This window comes from Macrosteles quadrilineatus, unplaced genomic scaffold, assembly GCF_028750875.1.
Source record: "Macrosteles quadrilineatus isolate MER2022 unplaced genomic scaffold, UCM_ALF_1.0 Scaffold_1__1_contigs__length_201487025, whole genome shotgun sequence".
In the NCBI taxonomy this organism is placed as follows: Eukaryota; Metazoa; Arthropoda; class Insecta; order Hemiptera; family Cicadellidae; genus Macrosteles; species Macrosteles quadrilineatus.
The window spans coordinates 65,628,270-65,651,609 of record NW_026542594.1 but is presented as its reverse complement, the minus strand read 5'-3'; the positions used below and the strand labels follow the sequence as shown (position 1 = coordinate 65,651,609).

The 23,340-nt window shown below is 34.6% G+C and overlaps 1 protein-coding gene across 1 annotated transcript in view; it reads right to left on the bottom strand.

The window, feature by feature from the left end:
- Nucleotides 1-23,340, bottom strand: part of LOC128983428 (high-affinity choline transporter 1) — a 67,689-nt gene that overhangs the window by 23,618 nt on the left and 20,731 nt on the right. The window contains exons 2-6 of the mRNA XM_054402716.1: nucleotides 19,639-20,053; nucleotides 12,917-13,085; nucleotides 10,511-10,618; nucleotides 8,711-8,866; nucleotides 6,238-6,386 (exon numbers count right to left, since the gene is read on the bottom strand). Coding sequence (XP_054258691.1) covers nucleotides 6,238-6,386; nucleotides 8,711-8,866; nucleotides 10,511-10,618; nucleotides 12,917-13,082 — 579 coding nt within the window. The 5' untranslated portion in view covers nucleotides 13,083-13,085; nucleotides 19,639-20,053. The remainder of the gene's footprint in view (nucleotides 1-6,237; nucleotides 6,387-8,710; nucleotides 8,867-10,510; nucleotides 10,619-12,916; nucleotides 13,086-19,638; nucleotides 20,054-23,340) is intronic.

Here is a 23,340-nt window from a genome sequence, read left to right as displayed (position 1 = left end):
GTTCTATTACCCCTTCATGCAATAGTGAGCGAATTTCTTCTGAAATAAACTGATAATCTGTTACTGTATGACGGCGAGATTTCACAGAAATAGGGTGACAATCATGTGAAATATGCTCAAATAGTGAAGCTTGTGGTACATTTGCAGCAGCTACAGATACTATAGCAAGAGGAGATTCGGGTCCGCCTAATGTGAGTTCTAATTTAGAATGGCGACTGAGTAAATCATGACCTATTATCAAATCACAACAGAGGTTGGGTAAAATGCACAAAATCACATTTTTGTATGAGTTACCAAGAATCTTCAAATTAACTTTGCATTCACCTTTAGTTTGAGAAGTTAACTCAGAAGCCGCCATTGATACTTGACTGATTTTAGAAGGATAGGTTTTTATTTTCAGCTGATTTACTAATAGGCTAGGCATATTAGGAATAAAAGTGGGAGTTAGCGGAAAGTTTAGGTACAGTCCTAATCATCACTTTTCTTTATGTTTTTTGGGTCGCTGAACACGAATATGAGGTTTGCTGACAGATATTTTGCCCGGAACATTGGTTATTTTGTGGAAAACCTTAAAATTTGGGCACTTTTTTTGGTTTTTCTGGCAAATCTCGGTAAGTATGGGTTTTTGAAAACATCCTGCTATGTAAAATTAAAGATGACACAATTTACTACAAGTTTCCTATATAATGTTTGTTTCTACGACGAACCGTTTCGCCACGAGAGCACACTAAAAAAGGCCAGTAGTACAAAAAATTAAAAACATTGCTAAACGCTGCCGTTTTACATTAGGTTTCCATGGAAACAACCCATGTTAAGATAATTTAAACTATTTATTCATGATAACAAACTGAAAGACACTTAAAAATACCCCCGCCACAGCAAACCTGCAGCCTAAGCGAATTTCCATTTCCCTGATTGGATTTACACTAAAATGTCTCCTTAGAAATATCCCATTTATTCCCTATTTAAATAAATGTTTAACGAGTACTTAGGTTTGCTGCAACAGGGAGGGTAAAAAGGTGTTTTTTGTAAAATGTAATAATTTGGTATGAAATGAATACATTTTCCAAATTTGATCTAAATATGTTCATAAACAAGCAAACTACAACAGTTTACTTAGTCTCCATAAGAATAACATGGGCATTTTACATTTACAGATCTTTGGAATTTTCTCCATAACCATTAAGCCTGGTTTACACGGGTCGAGTACGGCGGGCGAGTCAGTGTGCGAGTTGCCACTCGCTCTTTAACTCGCATGGTGTAGACATGCAGGCGAGTCGAGCAACGGGCGAGTTGATAAAAAGAGGTCAGTTGAGAGCGAGTCGAGTGATTTAGTTGAAAACCGAGTTGCTCGGCCCAGTAGCTACCCCCACCACCACGATTTGCCCGCGAAACACCTGTGTACTGATATCAAGTGAGTCAAGCGACCACAGAATTTATTTTTTGTGGTCGCTGAGTGAGTCGATCACATACAACGATCAGTATTGAGGCTAGTTCAGTGAGTAGTGTAGGCCTATCTCACCCTCAATGCTCAATGGTTTATATGAACAGTACGAGTGATTTTGTACAAGTACAAGTTGAACACACACAGTATTGTGTTGCATTGTCTCGTAAATCTACTCTTATAGAATTCAGTTTTCAAAATTGTTGTACAAGATCTACAGTTCTACAGTTCTGGACCGATTTTATTTATCAATGGGTCGAGAAAGCTCACTCCCTAAAAATGTGTTCTATGCAATGAACACATTGAAAACGGTGTTTTCAAATTTTTAATTTGGAGGCAACTTTTGGCTGTCTTTATATATTATTTTAAAGAGATACAGTATAGTAGGTAATTTGTAACAAATCTTTTTATCTTCCAGAATTTCACCTTTCACTTTGGTCTATTTCATCACCGTTATTTTGCAAAAAAAACTTTTAAGCAACCTCTGAATTTAAGTGGTGATTCAGTTTTATATCTAATTATCTATCTTCAGTATTAAACTCTTGAATGGTCATTTTTAAACTCAAACAACAATTAACTCGAAAGCTGCGGTATACAGAATACCCTACACCATAGTGAAATAATAAAAATTACTTCTCTGTGCCTACACTGTCACTGTTTGAAATAATTGAAATAGGAATGCGTGTAGACAGTCTAGTCAAGTACCGGACGAGTTGAACAAATCAACAACTGGGCCTAGTAACTGGGCCGAATAACTCGTCTGACATACTCGACCCGTGTAAACCAGGCTTTAGGCACATAACAACGCTTTAATATACTAAATTATTTGTTTTTTTAAGCTCTACAAAATAGTATGGAAAGAAATCGCTAAATTTTAAGTTTATAGGGTCAAAAATAGGAAAACCCAATTTTTACCCCATAAAACCCCCCATAAATCCCTGTTCCCATAGTCCGATCATGCTGGGCAAAACCAAAAATGATAACCCTAACCGTTTTACAAAGGTTTTACATTGGGTTTCCATGGAAACAACCCATGTTACGATAATTAGAACTATTTATTCATGATAATGAACTAAACACCCTTGATAAATCTATGCCAAGATGTATGACTGACTGCTGGAACATTTCCCGTTCCCACAAAACCCCCATTTACTTTCTCAGCACAGGGATGTTGCTGGCCACAGGGTTGACTGCTATAGTGATTGAGAAAAAAAGGATGAAATACATTAAAAGAGTTGTAGATAACTTTTAACTTTGGTAACGTCAAATTCAGACGAGTAGACCGTGTCCAGCCACTTGCCATAGTAAATAACGCGATGAAAGTAGAGAATTCTTACCCGTAAACCACAACACATTGTTTCAACGTATCAGCATCGCTAAGAATTCTGATGAAGAACTAAAACACTTCTTGTCCTACGAACTGGGTCCATACTCTTTCTCGTTGTTTGATAATAACGGTTTGCACAAAGAACCAAATCAAATCTTTAAAGGCCTAAAGCCCCTGTCCCCATTGAAAACAAGCACTTCCATGGTCAAGTGCAGTATGTTATTGATGGTGGGTTCCTACTACACAAAAGTTATGGCCAGAGCATCAACCTTACAACCATAAAAACAAGCATCAACCAAGAAAAACTTAATCCACAACATACTCACCACTCCTTGCCTTGCTATAAAGAAGAAAACTGTAGCAGCTGAGAATATTTAAAGATAAACTTGGTCCTCCTTGGACCCTTGAGGAAGCCTTAGAAGCAAATGAGGATGTGTAAGATGTGTTTTCTCTCATCTTGGGCCCATAAAAAAATGGATGGAATGCCAACCTTCAACCCGAAGAGAGTGAATTACATGAACCTACCAACCAACCTATTCATGAGGTTATTAACATTATAAAAAGAAAGATTGTCTCCATTTTCCACAATTTAATCCTAAAAGACGTGTATTTCTTTCAGGTTGAGTTTTGTGGTCAGAAGACACACTAGTTAGTTTATTAGTGAATTTCCCCTATAGGGAATAAGCTATTACCGTATTACTCATGGCAAGACCTGGACCCCGGACCGATTTATTTTTTTCGTTTTGAGGCCCCTAGAGACCAAAAACACCATCCGTTCAAATTCATATATGTGTCCGTTAGGGCGAGAACTCGACAAAAATCATCCGATTTTGATGAAAATTGGGACAAACTTGTAAACCTACGTCTATTCGAACGAGTTCGCGAACCAGCATGATCGGGCTATGGGAACAGGGATTTATGGGGGGTTTTATGGGGTAAAAATTGGTTTTTCCTATTTTTGACCCTAAAAACTTAAAATTTAGCGATTTCTTTGTAGAGCTTAAAAAAACAAATAATTTGGTATATTAAAGCGTTGTTATGCGCCAAATGGTTACGGAGAAAATTCCAAAAAATCTGTAAATTTAAAATATCCATGTTATTCTTATCAAATTTGGAAAATATATTCATTTCATACCAAATTATTACATTTGACAAAAAAAAAACCTTTTTACCCTCCCTGTTGCAGCAAACCTAAGTACTCGTTAAACTTTTATTTAAATAAGGAATAAATGTGATATTTCTAAGGAGAAATTTTAGTGTAAATCCAATCAGGGAAATGGAAATTCGCTTAGTCTGCAGGTTTGCTGTGGCGGGGGTATTTTTAAGTGTCTTTCAGTTTGTTATCATGAATAAATAGTTTAAATTATCTTAACATGGGTTGTTTCCATGGAAACCTAATGTAAAACGGCAGCGTTTAGCAATGTTTTTAATTTTTTGTACTTCTGGCCTTTTTTAGTGTGCTCTAGTGGCGAAACGGTTCGTCGTAGAAACAAACATTATATAGGAAACTTGTAGTAAATTTTGTCATCTTTAATTTTACAAAGCAGGATTTTCTCAAAAACCTATACTTACCGAGATTTGCCCGAAAAACCAAAAAAGTGCCCAAATTTTTAGTTTTTTCACAAAATAATCAATGTTCCGGGCAAAATATCTGTCAGCAAACCTCATATTCGTGTTCAGCGACCCAAAAAACATAAAGAAAAGTAATGATTAGGACTGTACCTAAACTTTCTGCTAACTTTCCTAATATGCCTAGACTATAAGTCACTACTCAGGAAACTAGTGGTACTACCAGTGTCAATTAGGGCTTGAGCTGCTTTACCATTTACATTAACTGGGACAATAGCTTTTGAAAGACCTAGGGGATAACTTGAAGAACAACTTATGTGGCTTATGACAGATGAAGTTGTATGTTTAATTTTTGAGTTTTGACCAAAACTTGATTTATCTATTTGAGAGGAAGACTTACATACCTTAACAAAGTGACCCTTTTTACCACAACCTTTACAGTAAGAATTTCTTGCGGGACAGTCATTTCTTGGATGTCTATTGAATCCACAGAAGAAACATCTATTATTACTCCCAGAAGTAGCGGCTATGGTTGGATTCTTTGTATCATCGTCTTGAACGATTGAGTTTTCTTGTTTTAAAACTGAATTGAGATTTGAGCTGGGTTGATATAGGAGGGCTTGTTGTTGTGCACTTTCCAAACAACGGGCCTGTTCATAAGCATCTTGAAGAGGCAGCTTAAAGTTCTCTAGCAGTCTCTGGCGAATGTGTGGAGCAATCAGACCATTTACAAATGCATCTCTAATGCAGTCATCTCTATTTTCTTCTGCAGAAGTAGCTTTAAAATTGCAGTCTTTGCTGAGTATCTTTAAAGCTTCTAGATATTGGTCAACTGATTCTCCTGGTTGTTGCTGACGAGTAGATAACTTATGGCGAGCAAATACTTCGTTCACTGGCTTACAATATAGATTTTGAAGATTACCAATTGCATCTTTAAAATTCAAACATTCACTGATATAAGTATATACTGAAGGCACCACGTAGTTGATTAGAAGTTTCAATTTCTCAGATTCATTTGCTTCTGTCACTTCAATAAAATTTGTAAATGTCCTGAGCCAGTGATTCCATTCCATTGCTGCTGTTGAAGAGTTTGGATCTATTGAAAGTTTTGCTGGAGCAAAATGTTTTTCCATGATTGCAGATATTGTGTTAAATACAATCACAGAGACGAAGCTCAAGACAGAAGAAACTACCTTCTCACCTTAAAGACTTTAAATTATATTAGCGGGGAAGAATGTGATAGAAAATATTCCCAGCTGTTGTTGGACATTGTTATTTTATTTGTTTATGTTGAATGTTTGTAATCATTATTTCATTCTCTAGATTTAACTCTTACTTATGAATTCAATTACTTGAATTGTGTTAAATAAATTGTTGAAGAATAAAGATTGTTTGCCTTGAATGAGTAGGCTTTATTTAACACAATTCAAGTAATGGAATTCATAAGTAAGAGTTAAATCTAGAGAATGAAATAATGATTACAAACATTCAACATAAACAAATAAAATAACAATGTCCAACAACAGCTGGGAATATTTTCTATCACAAGACACACTATATAAAGTTTTAATGGACTACTCAATTCCATACGTAGCACGGGCCAACAACTCGTTTTAGATTAAAGTATGATTATTTAACACACCAGTACTAATATTACACACACAATAATCACCACCATCAGTACTCAGTGAGAGCTCACCAGCAGTGTTGTAGTCATACATTCATTTTCCAGTTTAAGAAGAATCCATGTTAAAGAACAGCCTTATATAGGATTAATAAATAGGATTCTTGGAAAAAGCAAAGCAGGAAAACCGTTCCCTCTCCACCACATCACTGCTCAACATTGTTCAGAGTTAAACATGTATAATATGCTATTGTAGGTACTCATTTTTCGTACCAGCCCAATGAATATACAGAAGAGCTGGATGACGTCTGTGTATGCGACGCTGTACAAGCCTCCAAACAGAGTGTAGAACACAGCAATGCAGGAGCTGAAGACAACACTTGTCCTGTGGTCCATGTCTATGATTACACTCAGAGTGGCACCTATAACAAACAATAACCAATGAATATACAGAAGAGCTGGATGACGTCTGTGTATGAGTGTCAGAGTGGGACCTATAACAAAAAAAATCATCAAGTCAAATTGTGATAGTGATTTGTCATATTTATTTAAGAGTTATACAACATTTTTTTGTCTAAAGGGATATGTTAAAAGTTAGTATTGGTGGTTAACAGTGTTAAAGTAGTAGTGAAAGCTACCGGTCAAACATTTTTTAAACCATACTGTAATTTTACAAAGAAGTAATTAAATAGCCATGCATGTTTATGGGTAACTCCTACCAGTTCAATTTTTAAACTCACATCTAACATTACTTTAACCGTTTATTTTTTACTGTGGAATCTTTAAATACGGTTCATTTTTTTCAGAACATAAACAATTTACCTATTGTAATGCTTAACCTCTTAAGTTCCCAATATGCTACCCAATACCTGTTAGAACATAAATTCAGCTTTCTTCCAATAAATTCAAACATTGCAAAATTAACCCTTAATCATGCGCGCGGGGGTGTGACATACCCCCAAGTACGATATTGTCATAATTTTACAAGTATGGTGGCAACCCTGGTGAGCATAACAGTAGCTGCCTATAATAGCATTATGCTATCATCTGGCCGCAGGGTTGTTAGTCAACTATTATTTTCAAATTAATCAAAGGACCATATAACAAACAATAGCCAATGAATACCATGATTACCATAGTAGGACCATAGATCCAGGTTGGTAGGGTGTTTAGCTCTCGGAGAGGTGGAAGTGCGCCATCAATCTCCCATCTACCTGTGACTATGGTTCTTTGGGCTTCGGCCTGCTTGCTCTGTGCGACCAGCATTCTGTGTGGCATATCCTCGACTTTGGAAGTAGCCTTTCCTGGGGGTGAAATCGGGCAAGTACCCGTAAGCTCACGGGGACACTCTAGGGGAGCGTAACTTTCTGCAGTGTGAGGGCAACGGCTGGGCACACTCCATCAGCCAATCCCTGTCTCTGAGACCGGAAGGTATGGTTATCTAGAGTGTGGGGAGTTCTCCCTGGAACTTCAATTGAGCAAAGGGTGTCGCCATCTTTGGTGGATAGGTTCATCCGGGTGGGACCCACTTCTATTCCTGCCTCCTTTTGGGAAACCCTGATGGCCTGGCAGTGATGTTGGGCTGGACGGGCAAACGAAGTAGATCGGGTGCTGGGTTCAAGCCCGCTAGGGGTGTTCAGGGATCTATCGCCTTGGTCACCTCTGGTTTCCCAGCAACTGGGTAAGGCCTCGATCGGGTAGTGGTGTAAATAGGTGGTTGGGGTTTCCCCCATCAGCTTGCTGTGGTCCCCTTCTTCCTAGCTTTGATGGCGGGCTCTGCCTGTCAGGGATTGGATAGGTCCCGAGTGTTGCTTTCACTAAATGCGTCAGGGCATTCCATTATGGTCCTTCTGGGTTTTGTACCTGGGGGAACCCAGGTGGAGTGACGCTTAAACAAGTAGCCGGTATCCCTGGTTGGGATTGAGGGGAAACCCTCTCTCCGAAGGGTTGCTTCGGCAGCCGGTGAGCCTGATGACCTTAAGTCATCCTCCCATGATGTGCCAAAGGTTGGTGCATTAGTTTCGGCCTACATCATGGGGCCCGGTCATGTTTAATTATAGGTACCGGGCTTGCAGTCAGGGAGCTTCATGCTCTCATGACAAAACAAAATGGAAAAAAAGTAGGACCATAGAATTTACGTAACAATATGAGAAAATGAATATAGATATTACGTTAATAAGTTTAAAGAGCTAAATATCAAAAACCTTTTTTTTATACCCATTTTTATTTGGGAACTTCTTTGTTAAATGTTTTTGGCATGTTAAACTACAAAAATGTCATGGGGCCACCCATTATAAACCCAATAATTTTACAATAAAACAACAACTTTGTCGATATGAAAAGCCTTGAAGTGAGATTGGAGACAGATTTTCACACTGGTTATAAATGGCTACTACTTACCACCACCTTTCATTGCATACTATCACTTAGTACCTTATATTATCTCCGTGGCCACTAAAACGTTAAGAGGTTTCCAACAACCCAGGTGTTCTTCATCATTGGGCTTTTAATACAACTTTATAATTTAACAATTTAGTTAATTTATCTTATATAGGAATTCTATTAGATTTTATGTTTTCCAGGGGCTGGCTAAAGAGCTAGCTGATCTTAGTCAGTGAAGCTATCATCTCCAATGTACAACACTCGTTCATTCTTCAGCCATCTTCGCCTTAATATACAAACCCTGGCGTCATATCAGAGTTGTAAATTACTATTCTAATAATAATCTGAATTATTGTGTAACTACCCAGAGCTGCCAGAATGCCAGCTGCCCAGAAGACTTCTCCACACAAAGCTGGAAGGAACAACAGTCCTCCCATGCGAGAGCCGAAGGTGTCCTGTAGCGGGTCCAGCATGGTCACGTAGCCCTGTCGCCTCATCTCGTTGGCAAAGAATATGCCTCCTAGAAACACAAACATAACTCGTCAGTAGTCTGCCACCATGGGTATGCTCTTTGAGTGAGTATGCTACCTTAACTTTGGTACAGTAATGTTATAGAGAACCGGGAACTAAGGGAGGAGGTACTAAATGTTACCATGAACATACATGTTGAAGGTATTTCACACTTGACTTAATTTTTGTGAACTGACATGACAAGCAATAAAGAATGTCAAACAACGTATAAATATGCATGTGTTCTAATTAACAGTGTGTTTTGTAAACAAGCGTTCCAATTAAAAGCTGAGCTCAAAGTCTGAGGAGAGTGGCGTTTCGCCTGTTCAGGGAAAGAATCTGATTACTAATTCAAATCTCTAATTAACAAAACTACAACTACAATCAAGAGCTTACAAGCAACAGCTTTCATAATAAAATGTACGATTTTAAAAACTTGGGTTTTTAAATGTACTAAATAATTTACCACAAAAATATTAGCTTTATCATCAAAAATGTGGAAAATTAAATATAAATAGTCTTTAAACATGTCATTTATATGCTTATCCTTTTTATCAATTATTATATCAATAATTAAGATGGGAACAGCACTATGTGCCTATTTTAACCCAAATAAGAGTGAAAGATGAGTGTAGGATGAGTGGCGCAATCTTGTAGTCTTGTTAGTGACTAAGGCCAACATATTCCTTAGACACAGCTGTTAATTAATGATTTCGTAATTCAACTAAAGATGTATGTTAAAAAAGGAGGTTTTGGTACTGCTTGATTGATTTTATTTACTCCTTGTGAAAATGAAATAATCATGCATAGTCATTCTAATGTATTATCTAATGCTTATTTCAGGAAACATGTAAAAAAACATAGAATTGACATACGGTATAACATTTTATTGGTGTGCAAAACTTTCTTTGACTCTGTTGCTTAAAGATTTTTTTTGTTATATAAAATTAGAACTTATGTTAATTTAGCTATAGTCCAACTGTAGATGTGATGACATCCAATGACTTACTTAACTGCAATAGAGCACAGTGTAGGCAGCAGAGAAACATATTGCAAGCTGCAAGACAGTAGTCCGTATCCTGATTGATAACTTGTAGAGGTTACCTAACACCCAACCCAATAGAAGTTACCTAGTTACCTAAGTACCCTCCAAAAGTAACCTAGTTACCTAGTTAGGGAAGTTACCTAGCTAGTAAATCCCATGTGATCTGACAATTGTGACACTGACTGGACCAATATAGGGTTTTGTATAGGGTTTTACAAAATCTTATGGGGTCTTATACTGGAGCTATATTCACAGTTAATTGTTGTGTTGTAGTAAGCAAGTTTAATCATCCATGTTAAAGTTTAAAAACACAACACCTGCAAATAGAATCGGGCGGCCAATGGTCTTGATCAAATTTGTCATAGAATTCCAGCATGAATGAAGAACAAACTTAGAAGAGTTTTTAGTTGTAGAACATAACATGGTCCATTTTTTACTTTTGACTTATTAAAACCCCTTTTGCATTGAATAAAATAATAATGTTATATTGAATTATTGCATGTTCTACATTATGGTTAAAAATTGATTCTTTAGAAATGCAATTTGAAGAATATAGAGCTCCCTGAATCATTTGACTGGAAAAGTACAAAAAATTAGTTCTTTGCTTACCAAAGACAAGACTGAGGGCGTATCCAAAGGGAGCCTGGCACCAGACCAACCCCTGTGTGTAGATGGCTTCTGCGGTACCATTGATGTATCCACCTCCCACCCAAGTAGCTGGAACATACATACCTCATGTAGTATATAATATCAAATAATGAAATGTAAAAATTACTTTACATACTTAGCTGATAATATATCTGAACTGGGACCCCATTTTATAAAATACGAGAGCTGTTCAGAAAGAAAAGACAATTTTGGTATGTAATAGTTCATATAAGAAAATAATTTACTATACACCATTTAAAGAACAACTAAAATACTACTCTTTTACACAGTCACAAAGGAAATTGAGGCATTTGCATATAGCGGTGGCCAAGCTTTAATATTCCTTCGTGGTAGAGTACTGCTGCCTGCAATCTCAACGTTTCGGTGACACGCAATTAGAGGTCCTTGTCATCGTTAGAGCGCTGTGCTGCTAACCAAGACTTAATTTTGGAAACAAATGAAACTGACTTCGAACAAGGTTTGGACTGTAACACTTGCCTATATAAATTAATGAAAGAGATATTAAAAGAGAATGTGCGATTTTCCCCACAATGTCGGACATTGTCATGCAAAATCAAAATTTTGTACGTAACAATATTATATGTATGTAGTTTGGACGTTTAGAACTGAATGCACAATTTCTGAGTAGAACTTTCATATATTACATTGTTTTAGAATAAATTTGTAATATTACATGTCATTCATTCATCATTAACATTAATTTCTCTTTTATTTTGTATATTTTCTCTCATAATGTCTGTTAATGCCCCTGATAATGTGTTATCAGTTATTTAATTTGTTCCCCTTGTTAATGTGTTATTTTATCCAATTTTGTTCAATGTTATATAATATCCCATCACCTCACAGAAACATCATGCTATTTTATGTTACAATATAATATTTATGCCAATTCTCTCCATACCTATCCTGTACTTATCAAAAACCAACAATAATCATTTATTTAGAATAATATATAATTGTAAGAAAATTGCAATATAGTAATAAAATCTTAAATATAGTATCACTTTTCAAAATTATCCAAAGAAAATCAAAATTACTGTGGCAAGTGTCATTCATGTAAATTAACCAGCTGTACATCACTTCAACAATGGACATGGACTTCCTGAGCTTCTACCATTGCCTCTCCCCAGATCCTGCCAACTCTTCACAGTGTGAACATCATTCTATTGGAAATTGTGTTTGATTTAAACTAAAATTTATAATCCCAAAGTAAAACCTAAATTTTAAATTTCTTATCATCCAAAAGTATTGGACAAGTGCATTGAAGAGTACCAATTTATAAGAAGACAGACACTCCAAATTTGGTAACCATCAGCCATCTTATTTAACTAAGGACAAATTTAATCTTCATTGGACATTTAATCAGTATAGCCTACTAGGCCCAAAACTCAACTCATCAAGATATATACATATTTCAAATTGAACTTTTATTCCAAATTTAATCTTCAAATTCTATTTTATTTCAATAAATTCAGTGAAACCATTTGGAATCTTTCTTTGGACATTTAACATTATTATATTAATAGCATCACGAACCTAGTATTTCAGAATAATAACTAAATTAAATTATCTACATTTTAAAGAAGCCTAATATATCATTCGAACCGGCACGACCACCCCTCCCTGAGATTAAGAGCTCATATTCAAATATTAATTAGTACTTTAGAAGAAACCAACCCAATAAGCCTAGAATAATATCATCCACTTTGGAAACCCCACCATTTTGAAAATTTACCATTGTTAACTTACCCTGTAGTTAATTCAACCAATAACTTATCTTATATTTGTATTTCATTAATAAATTATATATTGTAACATACCAAACCTCTTTATTCAATAATTCATATAGGCCTATTATAAGATTAAGATAAAGACTTACCTCATTAGACAGAAATAAACACAAATTAGGAATTATCTTTATTAGGAAAGAAATGACTTTGGGTTCAATGTGGGCTAACTTATTAGCCAAAGGAATTTTGTAGGTCTAAGTTAATGAAAAGTCTATAGAAAGCTTTATGGTGCGTAGCACATCACACATTTTAGTAGGACACATTTTTATAGGTTTTAAGTTTGTGGTAAACAAAAATCTTATTACTGACCACCAGACCACACCTCACAACGAGTGGAATTTTCAACTGCAGCACACTTTTTAATCTTCAAAATTTCGATAATGGGCAGCCCAATGACACTTCTGCGGTGACGGATGGACAGTCATTGAGAAGACGAAACAATAAATATAAAACATGGTCAGTACCATACAGAAACATTCCAACCGTTACTTTTTGAACAGCCCTCGTAGTAATAAGAGTAACACACCATACAGAGAAATATTGATGTGGTCTATACCTGTCATGGTAAATATCCCAACAAACAGTCCGATGCTGCGGCCAGCCAGCATAACCTCCTCCTCCGAGTCATTGCCAGCTTGCTTCTTGCGAGCTGCCCAGATGCCGACTCCAAGGATGAGAAGGTAGAACAGCACAATGGAGATTACTCCTGATACGTTTATCATCTTCTGAAAACACATTTAAAGGTGTAATAATGTGTTGTATGTATAGCTGAGGTGAGGCGTTGCACCTTATACGAGTATGATAAACCATTTAGTTATTCTTGTTACTTAGATATATACCTTTCTACTATGACTCTTTTGAAATAATTCAATGCCTCTTTGTGTCATTGTATAAAATTAAGAAATATTAGTGGAAATAAACACTTGAAATGGATTGACTGAACTATTGTTTCTATGCAGATATTTCTATGTAGGTTATATGAAATTTTATACAGGATTACTCCCATTGAACTTGAAAATTATGTGTCCACAACTGTTTCTACACATTTACCTTGAAGTTGGTCAAAACTATGATTACTGAGGCTTAAAAACCTCCAAAATACTAAAACTAAGCTAGCATTTGGTCTGAGATGGGGTGACCATTTTTATATTGACATTGTCTTCCTTAGAATTAATGCTGGCCAGCCTGTACTCTTTTACCTTGCAAATGGCTGTGTGTACTCTCAACAACTCAACCTTGGACCGAACGCTCTGAGGGATCATAAGGGCAGGCTTAGTTTGTAGTTTATTATGAAACAGGCCCCAGAACTTTGAAAGAAAAATTGATCAAATCAAATCCTATTGAATGGCCAATTTGGCTAATTACCGGTACTGTACTGGATAGACCTAAATTTGTGATCTAGTAAATGGCCAACTGTTTAAATAATTTTTGGCCAGGTTTGGATCTTACTTAAAATGAGTACAGCATTGTACATTAACATGTTGACTGTAAATTACATATAAGATTATTGCTGTTACCACCAATAATCAAAGAACCATCACAAAACCGCCGATCTTGTTTGTACATACACCATAGTGGGAAGCTTGAAGATGAACTGGTTGGAACACCTATTTTGTTTGTGTTACAAAAGGATCATTGGCACTTTTTTACCAGTGACAGGTTAGGTTCAAATTGGAATCGAAAATTTACTTTTAATACAGTTTGTGATAAATTACATAAAACAAAAAGCTTAATATGATGTTTTTTATACAAAACATTCATTCGCTGAAGGGTAGCCATTTTTGCTTAGAATTTTGGAAATACTATTGATTATTCCAAATTGGTTTTAACTTTCCATTGATATATTTTTTTAATGTTTGAGCATAGGTACAGTTTTTCTAAAATTACAGTAACATCAAAACCTAAAAAACCTAATAACAGATTATGTAAAGTGTAAACAATTTTCTTACTGTCAACACCATTATTGATAGTATTTTAAAAAGAACACACGCAAGCTGTATAATGGGGTACTCTTTATAAAACAACACCTAATAATAGCATACATTCCTATAAATATCACAAAATGTGCAATAGGCCTAAATCTTTACCAAGGACAGGATTTTTTCAGAGAATCAATAGCCTACTGCTCCCACACATAGCAGGGCAACTTGTAGGGTTTCTAATATCTTTTATCCTCTCAAAGAAAACTGTTATCTCACTGTTTCGTGGTAAATCCTAATTGTGTATGGTATGTAGTTAATGGCACTAGCACTGCTTATACCTTCTACCTTATACCATAAATGATGGTATATAGTTATAATGGTACTAGCATTGCTTATACCTTCTACCTTATACCATAAATGATGGTATATAGTTAATGGTACTAGCATTGCTTATACCTTCTACCTCAAATGATGGTATATAGTTAAATGGTACTAGCATTGCTTATACCCTCTACCTTATACCATAAATGATGGTATATAGTTAATGGTACTAGCATTGCTTATACCTTCTACCTTATACCATAAATGATGGTATATAGTTAATGGTACTAGCATTGCTTATACCTTCTACCTTATACCATAAATGATGGTATATAGTTAATGGTACTAGCATTGCTTATACCTTATACCTTAAATGATGGTATATAGGTTAATGGTACTAGCATTGCTTTTAACTGGTTTGGTCACTATGCTTATAACATTTTAAATTGTTAAACAAAAGCTGCTTACATCCATGCACAATGCTGTTCAAGTAGTAAAAAAGTGTTTAATTAAAAGTTGATATTTTAACATAGATATTGCTGTTTGCTAAACAATTGAATTGTCAATTTTCTGATTTTTTTTTAAATAGCCCAGTAAAACTATTAGCTACATTGGCTGTTGACACAGGATGAGGGTAGAGCTAGAAACTAGAGGAGGGGAGATCACAGATAAGACACCCTTCCTCCATAATTGTTGAATAATTGAGAAAAATTCTTGCTGCCTTCCTTCTCATATATCACTCTAACTACACTGATATATTTTATGTGGTACTTTTTTTGTAATTTTATCTTTTTAGAACCATGGTATATTTTAGATTATGAATAACTTTAATAAGACTCTTATATTAGACTAGCTGCATCAGGAAGAAATAAGTTTTGAAGAACAGGTGTCCCCTTAAAATCATAACATATAATTTATGACAAGACATAGTTTCAGAATAAACAAACCTACTACATAGTTGTGTTAATTATTTTATTTAAGACTAGCTGTGTGCCCGTTCTATGCAAGTCAGTTGAAACCTTCTTATATTAAGAACAGCAGTTGGTTTGCATATTTTCAGATATGCTGGCAAAACTATTACATATAAACCTTCGCAAATACAGTATCTGACAGTTTTAAGCCAAAACAAATGCTTCCCAATTAAATATCATCGCGATCGTGTTGGTCCATGTTAAATTCAATGATTAAACTAAAAAATGCTTTATAGATCTATGAGGCATAGCCCTAAGGTAGGCCTATAATTGAAAGTTACTTTCCACAATGGTTAAAAGTATGGTACTACCTCAACCTCACAATTGAACACTTTATTCGGGTTGACATTTTCATTATCAAGGTGCTCTTGTCCTTTCCCCGAAACACTGAGAAATAAGGACATTAGGCTAATGCGTTACCAACAGACATACACACAAAAATACAGAACTTGATTAGGGAATTTGCTATGCTTAAATCATAACAAAGTACATATAAAATTAGTATTTGAAATCTTTGTTAATGTCATCAAATTTTATCATAACAATTTATATTTGCTTGGACCGAAGATGACCCGAAATGCTGTCGAAATGACGGAAATGAAGTGTAGACGATTTAACTATTGACTATACAGGGTGTTCAAAAAAGGTGGGGACATATTTTACCTAGTGACTCCTTGAGTCAAAATAAAGAGAAAATCAAGAATAACATTTTTTCCAAAATCACTTCGTTAACCAGATATCCGTCATTTTGTATTTTTTACATAAACATTTTCATTTCTGAATTTTTTCAACCGATCTTTATGAAGCTTGGTACGTAGGTTAAGGTAAAAAAGACCAATGTTAGAAAAAAAATTCATCTTGATTCAACTTAAAATTTCAAAATGGCGGCAATTTTAACTTTTTTACCTTAAATTACTAAAAAACGGCTAATGGTATGAACAAATGTCAAGAACACTTTTATTTAGCATTTTTAATTTCCTATAAAACGATATAAACGATACCAAGTTCAAAAAGATCGAATAAGAAGTTTACGAAAAGTTGAAGTTTCCTTTAAATTCGAAATTTTATAACTCGTGTCTGGATCAAATACCAACATTGAGATTTTTGCTGTATGTTGCTACAGACACATCACATATGTACAAATTGGATTTTTATAGTTTGCCCCACCAGAAATATTGCACTTCAAACTTTTGAATAATTGGAAAATTTAAATTTTTAATAGCTTATAAACAGTTAAGTAGACTGAATTCAGACTCAATATTCTGACATAGGCAAGTATTTTACCATATCTTACATGATAAAACACATTACCTATGGTATTTCATTCCTTCATTGTAAAACTAGGCCTTAAAAAGAACACTTTGTTGAAAAAGTATTGTCAAAATAAGATGACAATTTTAAGGCATTAGTGTTTGTTTTAGAGAAAATGTTTAAAGAACCTTATTTATAGAAGGGATTTCACTGAAAATAATGGTAAAAGTCTCATTGTTCTAGCTCTATTCTGTAAAAAGATATTTAATTTATTGCTGATGCCTGCAAAGCCCAAAAACGCCGTGCGTGGTCTGACAAAAATGGCCGCAACTTATAAACAGAACTAGATAAAAATATTTTAAAAACTGTTTTGAGGTCATAATTATAAAGTTAATAACATATACAATTATTGTCAAAATACAAAATGTTCAAGCAACCAAGTATTTTTATATTCACTTCAGATGGATTGACCAATTTATATGTCAAAAATAATGTCATGATAATTGACCCATTTGGCAGTTCTTCTTGTTTACATTGAAATTTCAACGCAAGGATAAACATTGTGAGTTTTCTCACGCTTCCATGGAGACTAATCAATATTTACTTTTGAGCACCTCACCTCAAAACTTTGAACATCCATAAGGGGCGAAGCCCGGGAGGAACTAGGGGAGAGAATAGGCCTATGACATTTCTATATAGATATATGGACTATCTTTGTGGTTAATTTGGATTATGGTTTAGTATTTTAGTTGTGAGAGCCGCACATACAGACAGACCACCACCTCAATTTTATAATATTATAGATATACAACAATATATATTCAAATAATGTTAATGAGAAAAAGTATTTGTTTTCCATATTACTGTAATTGGCGTATTTGTATGATATTTTATGCTAAGATTACCTAGAGTAAAAATTTACCAAAGGTTTTGATTTAGTAATGTTTTTGTGAATGCTAAATACTGGATTTTTTTTTTAATTTTGAAGATCTTTTGAGTTTTGATTTTAATTAAAAATGAAGTGCTCAAAATGTAATTATGAAGTTGGTAATAATTAATTAACTTGTTAGAAGTGTCACACAGAAAGTTCTCATTACTGGAAGGTGAGCCTTGGTTTGTTATCTCGTACTTGTTGACTTCTCTCATTCAATAAAAATACAATTTACAACTTTTTATTTATAAATAATAATAATGAAATGGACATAGTTAGCACCTGTTAAATTTGTCACAAAATGCAACTGTACTTCAGACAAAGATTATTATAATTTAATGATTTAGGACTAATACAAAGCCTAAGCCAGTTAAACAAAAATCTAGATTTAAAATTTTGATTTCAAAGTTTTGATAGTTTTGTTTTCAGAAAGATTATACAGGCATCATAGCAAACTTTGTAGCAAAGACACCGAGTTATCATACATTGCAGTGTTCTGATTACTCAACTACATCAACGATGAACCAATGAACATCACAAGCTTATTGGCATCAATTTGTTTTCCTTTGAATCATTTCCTTTGCCAACCTACATTATAATACAGGATGGCTGAAAAGTAACTTGCAACCCCCTTAAATTTTGAACCTCTTGAGATATTTTAAATCTGTTTGAAGCAACCTTCTTAGGTATGAGGATCTACAATAATGATGGAATTTTGAAAATGTTGCCCTTACCCAGCGGGGGTAGGAGGTAGCTCAAAATTTTCAAATGGCAAGTATAGTCGAGTTTGGTATCATTTTACTAGTCTTGACGGAACTAAACAATTGACATATAGAAAACCAAAATCCCCTAATAACAAAATGGTGCCCTAAAACGTATCAAATCCAAATAACCATGAGGGTGGCGGAAAATTAACATGCACCCCCCTTAACTTTTTAACTACTATTTGAGATATTTAAAATTGGTTTGCGGCAAACTGTTTTGATATGAAGGGATTTTGTTAAAATGGATACATATACTATGGATAGCCCTTACCACTGCTACCCCTAAGGGCAAAATTTGCAAAATTAACCATGATAATTGTAGCCCCTCATACCTAAGAAGATTGCCGTTGCCCAAACCAATTTCAAATATCCCAAATGGTTGAAAAGTTAATGGGGGTTGCAAGTTACTTTTCAGTCACTCTGTATAAAAGGGTTTACCAGCAATAATTCAGCTATCAACAGGGGCAGCTAACAGAGCATAATATTTTACTTCTCAATAGTTTCCAAATATCTTCTCCTACATGATATTATAAACAAATAAATGGTATCAATCAATGAAATACATTGTCCCATTTAGCATGTCAAAAAACCTTTGCGAGTGAGTGGTGAGAGTTAATTATGATATTTTATGAAAACAAATCATAAAAGCCGAAATACATTTTGAACCATAATTTTTACAGGAAAGGGGTTGTAAAATTTTGTTTGGAATTTAAAGTACCAGAACATACTAAATTTATATCAAAACCGTTAACTTAAAGCCGTTTTTGTGAAAATCCGATTTTCCATCATTTGATTGGTTTTAGAAAAATCACCATTAAAAATCCAGATTAACCCCCACATACCTAATTTCGTCAAAATCGGACCAGAGGCGTTAGTCTGTAGCTTTGTGCACTTCCACACATACATCACTTTGAAAACCACTTTTTGGGGGTTCAGGAGGACCCAAAGCGGATATTTTCACCCGAAACTCAATCTCGAGGATTTTGACGAAAACAATGCTTTCTTCATAACGTAACATATACCATGGATAGGAAAGAAAGTAAAATATTCAAAGCTTTACGTTTAAATTCCTTTCCTTAATTTCCATTGGTTATGATATTTAAGTATTTGATACTTACGTTGGATTGTTTGTCCTTTGGCTTTTCAGAAAAACTTCCTTTCTCAGTCGAAAGATATGTATCGGACTTGATTTAGCATAAAAATAAATATTTCAACTTTTAACCAAATACACTTTCACTAAAATATATTATATCTGATATAAAGTCTTCTTTTCTCCCCAGAAAAATATAGAATTCATTATTTATAACAAATTTCGAAAATAGTCTTTGAAGTAACAACGGTCAGTAGGTACGGAGTAACAAGTGAAGAAGCTAGAAGGGTTTACAACAATCGCCCCATCGCAGGGACGTCTTCTGAGAAGGGCTGTTGCGAGTTTTAAACCCTAGGCTGCACATGGGTGCTGGGTCTGGACTGCGGAGTCATAGAGAGCCGTGGGCTGACTGGGCGGTGGTCATAGACTAGTCCAATTCACTCCTGTAACAAATGTATTGCTTTACATACTGTATGACTGAATTAATAATTTTGGCAAAATTTGAAGTGGTGTGTTAAGGAAATGGAACAGGTATGGTGAAGAAATGAATAGAAATGGTCTGTAGGCAAAGACATTTTGACTATAGATCGGGTAAAAAAATGTTGGCCTTCGGTTCTCAAGTCAAACTCAGGTTGATCCAAATATCCGAGATTGGGAAATCTAACACTGCAATCGGGTCATACAATATTGTACATGATCTCCCCTAAAATTAAAATAATCAAATCTTTCCCGGTCACATTGAAATCGTAAACCCTCCCCCGGTCACGGCAAGATCGTTGGCATCTTCCTCAAGATCGTGGACACATTCTGAGGTCACGGCTGTTCGTGAACATCTTCCACGGTCAATGTGATATCGTGGACATCTCTCGGGGTCACGGCGACATCATAAACGTCACCACGATCGTGACAACCCCCAATCGCAGAGTAATAGTCAAATTTCGATCGCACATTTTTGCAGACGCTATATCACTTGCGAAAATAGAAGCTCGGCTCGATAATTATTTCAGTCCGAACTGAGCCCCCGGGCCAACTGTGGGACCCCGTCCGACCCGAAAATATCGGAGACCAGAACCCTATTTAATAATGTAAGAAATACACAAAAGATAATGTTTATGTTGAGGTTTGTACAGTATAAAATAATTTAAATGTTATATAATACTGATGAACCATCAGTTACTACAAAGGACTAAACAGTTTGTCCTGTTTCTGTTTTCCTTTTGTAGTGTCTAGTGCTTGCTTAGTTGCATTAGGATAACAGAACATAGGCAAGCTTCAGTTAGTGATTCACTGGTTTCTATCACCAACCAATTACTAATGAACCCACAACAATCAATCTTATACAGCTCATTTTTTCACTTTACAATCCTGAACCCGTCAGTTCAGATCAGTTAAGTAATCCATAATTTTTTTTTACCGATTGTCCATTTTACCACTATCATTCGATTAGAATTTGTTTCAATGTATAATACTACTGTAGTATGATTTGAATTCACACAAAATTGTGTATCAACAATTTGTATCACGATTGTTGTGCTTGTTATTTACACTGAATGAATTTTAGTTAGGTATATTTTAAGAAAGGCTTAAATGAAACACTCAACATTTAATATAAAGTGTTTACACTATGTCTTTCTTAAAGCTTACATCTTCAAACTGGGCTATTTTGATTCCCCTTAACCATATTTTGATTCATATTTCGTGTTACTGATTCAGGCATACAATTTAGTATAGGATAAATGCTGATTTTTACATGTTGTCATTTCGTCATCATGTTGTAGTCGTGCCAAGATACAAGTCAGAATGTGTTTTTTATAACAAAATATAGACACAGACTTGGCTGGATTCCCAGCATTTATTTGTAAGAAACCTTTTTAAGAGGCAAACTTTCTTGGGCTGTGGAACCAATGACAACGTTCACAAACTAAATATATTAAATAGAAGGTCTATATTAAACAAAACAAAATGAAAGTGCACATAACATCACAAAGGAAAACATTCTTTAATATTTACAAGTTGTTAACACAAAATAAATTTATAATTTTCACTAATTAAAACCTCAAATCATGTCAATTATGTAGAGATAACAGTATACTACTTCAAAGTGGTACCTTGTAATAAGTTCATTTTTACATAATTCCTGCTGGTAACTCTTAGGTGAATTTACAAGGCTTTCACGTCAATATAAAAGAAAAAAAGATAAAAATAGTGCGAGGAATATAACTAGTTAGGGCTAAAACAGGTTAATAGCTTCATGAGGATTTCTTCCAATTTAATTAACTTTTGATGTCTGGTCAAAGTACCAGATGTAGAGCTTAGGCAAAGTGATGACATCAGCTGTAATTAGTTATAAATATACTCTACTCTTGGTTCACTCACAGGATAAAAGGCTGTTTAATGTTCTACTCCATGTGCCTGCCTGCCACCTAGGCAGCTATAGCTACATCCCTGTAGGGAAACTCGCTAAAACAGAGCTCAACGATAATCTAGTTAATTCTCCAGATTGAATTTTTGAATAGTAAATTTTGAAGTACTATAAAGAATTCTAATTGATTGGAATTAATTCTACAAAAACTGAATAATTTTAATAAATACATGCAAATAGAGCTAGTTATGAAGGGTCTACAAGGAAACAAAATAAATTTGTCAACACACCACTAATCAACAATGTTTTGTTGTAAAAGAGAACACTGATAACATAAAAAAGATTACCCCTTTGATTTAACCTTTAAATTTGGTTGTGTAACTAGCACAATTCATAAAAAAATATAAACAACATACTATGTAAATCATATAAAAGATATAAACCACGTATTAGGATACTTAACTACAAAACTAATATAAGCAAATATACATTTAGGTAATTGGGGTTTGAGATATTCAGCCTTTAGAGATAAGTAGTTTCTTTTTATAAATAAATTCAATGTATTTCAGTTTTTTTTATAAAATGAATAATTATTTACATTAAAAGTATTTTTAAAAGCTGTCAAGCAAACATTTAAGTAAGACACATAAGGGTTCCCAGGATTATATTTAATTTGAAACAAATGAAAAAAGAGCTTGATTGCTGTGAGACTTATTGCAATAAGGATATAAATGAAATTATCATTTTAGTGTGGTCACGTCTTTTATTGTAATTTTCAGTATGGGGTATTGGGTCACCATATAAGAAAATGTACCATCCTTCCAGATACTGTTATACCTAATTCATACATTGCAAAACCTTCTAAAGCTGCTATTTGTTGGTGTACTCAACAGATATTAATTCTGTATTAGAATGAGCATATCAAGCGCATAGTATAAACAAAATGGATGTATAAATAAAATGAGTGCAAAATCTCAAAAATAATTGAGTAAAAACTCCTTTTAAAAACTATGGAAAATAAGAATTTTAGTTTTAAAGTCAACACAATAATAAGGTACTTCTTTCCCTTAGTTGTTTGTTGAAACGGAACGTCCCTAGCTGGAAATGTTTACGAATACAGAGATGAAATCAGACGCACCGTCGAGCACACCGTCACACTACAGGAGCTTTGTGACTCCTACTCAAACTCTCTTTAAAATACTGTATCTTCAACATATTATTTATATTCCTTAACAAACTCCTCACTCTAATATAACGGTTACTTCGCCTACATATTAAGCATACAAATGGGCATCTATTAACATTTAACTTTTAAATTAATTGAAAAGGTTACCATGTCAATATTACACTAGTTTCCTTCTCTAGGAC